The sequence below is a fragment of the Eimeria maxima genome, genomic scaffold, assembly GCF_000499605.1.
Source record: "Eimeria maxima Weybridge genomic scaffold, Emw_scaff250, whole genome shotgun sequence".
In the NCBI taxonomy this organism is placed as follows: domain Eukaryota; phylum Apicomplexa; class Conoidasida; order Eucoccidiorida; family Eimeriidae; genus Eimeria; species Eimeria maxima.
In genome coordinates, this window is record NW_013565350.1 from 27,501 (window position 1) to 32,500 (window position 5,000).

The 5,000-nt window shown below is 46.6% G+C and overlaps 1 protein-coding gene across 1 annotated transcript in view; it reads left to right on the top strand.

Moving 5' to 3' along the window:
* Window positions 1-576: 576 nt before the first annotated feature.
* The window catches only part of EMWEY_00024340 (hypothetical protein, conserved), a gene marked incomplete at both ends in the record, with an annotated part of 5,700 nt that continues 1,276 nt past the window's right edge, over window positions 577-5,000 (top strand). The window contains 3 exons of the mRNA XM_013480917.1: window positions 577-2,655; window positions 2,922-4,136; window positions 4,408-5,000. The exon at window positions 4,408-5,000 is cut by the window's right edge and continues 271 nt beyond it. Coding sequence (XP_013336371.1) covers window positions 577-2,655; window positions 2,922-4,136; window positions 4,408-5,000 — 3,887 coding nt within the window. The remainder of the gene's footprint in view (window positions 2,656-2,921; window positions 4,137-4,407) is intronic.

Sequence of the window (5,000 nt, forward strand, 5' to 3'; positions counted from 1 at the left end):
TATTTAATTTATTTACTTATTTATTTATTTTATTTAATATAATTAATTAATTTATTATTTTTATTTATTTAAATATTTATTTAGTTTATTTATTTATTTGCTTATTTATTGTAGCTGCTTTGTATCTTCATCCCTCTATGCTTTCTTGTCTTACGTATAACAACCCCAGCAGCAGCACGAGAAGCAGCAGCAGCAGCAACTGCAGCAGCAGCAACTGCAGCAGCAGCAGCAGCAGCAACAGTAGCACCATCATTAGTATAAATTGTTGTCTTAATATTTTTTTTTTCTGTTTGTTTGTGTTGGTCTATTAAAGGCCTTTCTTTGCGTTTACTGCTGCAGCAAAGGGCAGGAATCATCACCTGCAGCAGCAGCAGCAGCAGCAACAGCAGCAGCAGCAGAAGCAGCAGCAACACCAGCAGAAGGAGAGGGAGGAATCTGTGTGTCTTTTGTGTTACTGTATAATAAATAAGAAAGAAAAATACATAAAATAAAAAGGATAAATAAACAAAATAAATAAATAAAAATAAATAAAAATAAATAAATAAATAAATAAATAAACTAATTAAAAAAAAAAAAATGGTCAGCCTACTGTATTACGTGAAGCGAGTGCAGCAACAGCTGCTGCTGCTGCAGCAGTTGTTGCTGCAGCTAGTCTTGCTGCCAACATGGTTGCGCCTGCGAGGAAAGCAGCAGCAGCAGCAGCAGCAGCAGCAGGAGAAGCAGGAGGAGCAGCAGGAGCAGCAGCAGCAGCATCCTCCGTCAGGAGCTCAACAGCTTTGTGAATCCGAGCAGCAGCATGAAGAGCAGCAGCCGGAGGAAGAGCAGCAGCTGGAGCAGCAGCAGCAGCAGCAGCAGGAGCAGCAGCAGCAGCAGCAGGAATGGTGGGAAGACGAAGAAGAAGATGAATTAGATGAAGTATCTTTGCTTCTTAAGGAAGGAACAAATCGTGTATCTTTTGCTGAGGATACAGCAGCAGCAGCAGCAGCAGCAGCAGAAATATATACAATTATATCCCCTATATATGTATATTTGCTGCAAGTGCTTCTTGTTCCTGCTGCTGCTGCTGCTCTTTGCTTCTTTAGATACCCTATTGCCTTGCTGCTGCAGCAGCAGCTGCTGCTTATTCAATTAATAGGTATAAGTATATATAAATCTATAACTATGGGTCCTGCTGCTGCTGCTGCTGTATATTCTATAGATGTTGCTGCAGCAGCAGCAACATTAGCAGCAACAGTAGTAGCAATGATTGCTGCTGCTACTGCTGTTATACATATTATACCTTATTTATTCCCTGTCCTCCCTACTAAACATAATAACCTTCCTCCTTCTTCTCCTCTTAATAGGCAACAATTAGGGATTGCTGATGCTGCTGCTGCTGCTGAATATCCACCATCTATTGATCTATTACAAGGTCCTTGTCTACTCAAATTAGCAGAAGCTGCTGCTGCTGCTGCTGCTGCTGCTGCTGCTGCTGAGAAAGCAGGAACTGGTGCAGCAACAACATCAACTGATGCAACAGATGCAGCAGCAAGCACAGCAGCAAATCCAGCAACAGCAGCAAAGGCACCAGCAGCAAAGGCACCAGCAGCAAAGGCAGCAGCAGCAGAGGTAGCAGCAGCAAAGACATCAGATAGAGCAACATCAAGCAGAATACCGGGAGCAGCAGCAAATGCAGCTGCAGCAAGAACAGCAGCAGCAAGAACAGCAGCAGCAAATGCAGCAGCAGATGCAGCAGCAAGCACATCAGTGATACCGACATCACGCAGAGCAGCAAAAGCAGCAGCACGCACAGCAGCAAGAACAGCAGCAGGTATAGCAGCAAGAGAAGCAGCAAAAGCCGCAGCAAACAGAGCAGGGAGAAAAACATCAAGCAGAGCAGCAAGAGCAGCAAGTGCAGCAGCAAGTGCAGCAGGAATAACAGCAGCAGATGCAGCAGCAATAGCAGCAGCAGTTGCAGAAGAGAATGCTGCAGCAGATGCAGCAGAGATGACAGCAGCAGAAGCGGCAACATTAACAGCAGCAGATGCAGCAGCAATAGCAGCAGCAGTTGCAGAAGAGGATGCAGCAGCAGATGCAGCAGCAGATGCAGCAGTAGCACGTGCAGTAGCAATAGCAGCAGCAGTTGCAGAAGAGACAGCAGCAGTAGAAGCAGCAGTAGATGCAGCAGCAACAGGTGCAGCAGCAGTTGCAGCAGCAGTTGCAGCAGCAGCAGTTGCAGCAGCAACAGGTGCAGCAGCACCAGGTGGAGCAGCAACAGATGCAGCAGCAACAGGTGCAGCAGCAGCAATAGTAGCAGCAGTTGCAGAAGTGAACGCAGCAGCAGATAAAGCAGCAAATGCAGCAGCAGGGTATGCAACAGCTGATGCAGCAGATGCAGATGCAGCAGCAGCAGATGCAGCAGCAGCAGATGCAGCAGTAGCAGATGCAGCAGTAGCAGATGCAGCAGCAGCATGTGTAGCAGCAGCACGTGCAGCAGCACTAAGAAGAGCAATAAGAGCAGCAGATGCAGCAGCAATGGAAGCAGCAGTAGCAGCAACAGCAGCAGACTACGAAGAAAAAAAGTCTATAAAACATAAACCCTTTTGTCTTGTTATTATAAACCCTACTAGTGGAGAAAAAAAGGCTATGAAACAATATACAGAAATTATCGCACCTGTAAACCCTAAACCCTAAACCCTAAACCCTAAACCCTAATTTCTAAACTATATAGACCACCCAACACAAACCCTTCTCCTTATCCCCTAACCCTTATTAAGGGTTTATATGATGTTTCTTCTTATTCGTCCCCTCCCCAGTATTATTAGAGTTTAGAACTTTTAGGGTTTAGAACATTTTAGGGTTTCGAATAATTTTAGGGTTTAGGGTTTAGGGTTTAGGGTTTAGGGTTTAGGGTTTATGCGTGTATTTTTTTTTTTTTGCAGGTATTGGAGATATTTGGAGGTTTTCATTTATTACCATTTATATTATTAGAGGATAATTCTTTTTTTTTATTTAATTTTCTTTCTTCTTTTAGCTATTTATTTACTCATTGTTTATTATTAGGGGGGGATGGTACATATAATACATTAACAAGAACAATAAGGAAAGCAGCAGCAACAGCAACAGAAGCAGCAGCAATTAATGCAGCAGCAGAAGCAGCAGCAATAGAAGCAGCAGAAGCAGCAGGAAAGAAATATTATCCATCTAATAAGAAAGCATCTAGTAATACAGTACCTTATGCATGCAAGTGCGAGAACAAGGAGACTTGCTGCGCTGCTGCTGCCTACCCAGCTGCTGCAATTGCTGCAGCAGCAGCACCACATGATTGCAGCAGCAGCAGCAGCAGCAGCACAAGGAGAGCAGAAGAAATATTAGGGTTTCTTAAGAAAACTCTCGCCTTATCTCCTGTACCTGTAGGCACCAGCAACACTTGGTGCTGTGAATTCTATTTCTCTCCTGCTGCTGTCTTATCTAACGCGGTGTATATACAGTCTACTAGGGATAAACTAGCACAGCTGCAGCAGCAAAAGGAAAAGTTGCTGCTGCTGCAGAAGAAGCAGGAGGAGGTACAGGAGCAGCAGAGGAGGGAGCAGCAAGAGAGGGGAGAAGAAGGGGAGGAAGGAGATGATGAGCGAAGGAGGAATGTCTTATCTGAGGGAGTTGCTCCTGCTGCAACAGCTGCTGCTGTTGCTGATGATGCAGCACCAACTGTTCGTGCTGCTGCTGTAGCTCCTGCTGCTGCTGTAGCTCCTGCTGCTTCTGCAGCTCCTGCTGCTGATGCAGCAGCAACTGCTCCTGCAGCAGCAGCTGCTGCTGCTGGTGAAGCAGCAAATGATGCAGCAGCAGCAGCTGGTGCAGCAGCTGGTATTGGTGAATCTGCAAATCCTGCTGTAGTTGCTGCAGGAGGCGAAGCAGATACTGCAGCAGCAGAAACAACAGAAGCAGCAGCAGAAGCAGACGCAGAAGCAGACGCAGAAGCAGACGCAGAAGCAGACGCAGAAGCAGCAGCAGAAGCAGCAGAAGCAGCAGAAGCAGCAGCAGCAGAAGCAGCAGAAACAGCAAAAAGAAAGAAAGATATATATTTAGCAGATATATTAACAGAGAATAGACAACCACCACCTGAACAAAGAAGATGGACTGAATGGATCACTTCTAATGTTAGTCTGCTGCTGCTGCTGCTGCTCTTGCTGCTCTTGCTGCTGTTGCTGTTGCTGCTGTTGTTGCTGTTGTTGTTGGTTTGTGTTGGTATTTTATTGGTCTTTGTAACGAGCTATGTTGTTGCACGGGGCAGCACTAATTGCTGCTGCTGTTGCTGCTGCTGCTGTTGCTGCTGTTGCTGCTGTTGCTGCTGTTGGGGATACGTTCTTGTATGTGTAGTGTGAATTTGCTGCTGCTGCTGCTGCTGCTGCTGCTGCGTGTATGTTGAAGATATGCATACGGCTATTGATGCTTCCCATCGCGTTACTAAGATATAGACGCCAGCAACAGAGGCAGCAGCAGGAGCAGCAGCGGCAGCAGCGGCGGCAGCAGCAGCAGCAGCAGCAGCAGCAGCGGTGGCAGTGGTGCTCTATCTTTAGACGAGCAAATAGAGCAGCAGCAGCAGCAGCAGCAGCAGAACGAGAAAAGCGGCAGCAGGAGCTGGAGCAGCAGCAGCAGCAGCAGAAGGAGGATGGTAAGCCAACATCAGAACAGATAATAGCTAGATGGGAAAGACAGCAGCAGAAGCAGCTGCAGCAGCGGGAGGAGAAGCTAGTTTGCTGCCTAAGTATGTGCAGAGCAGCAGCAGCAGCAGAGTGTCGTTGTTTCTTTGAGGCAGCAGCAGCAGTAGCACCAGCAGGTCGTGCTGCACCTCTTGCTGCAGCAGCATATGCTGCATTAGCATTGCAGCAAGAGTTGCTGTTCCCTGCAGCAGAACAAAGAGCAGAAGAAGCAAAACAGCAGCAGCAGGAGGAGCAGCAGCAGAAGGAAGCAGAAGAGAGAAGGAAGCAGCAAATATTAATGTTAGAGGAGGAGGAAGAGGA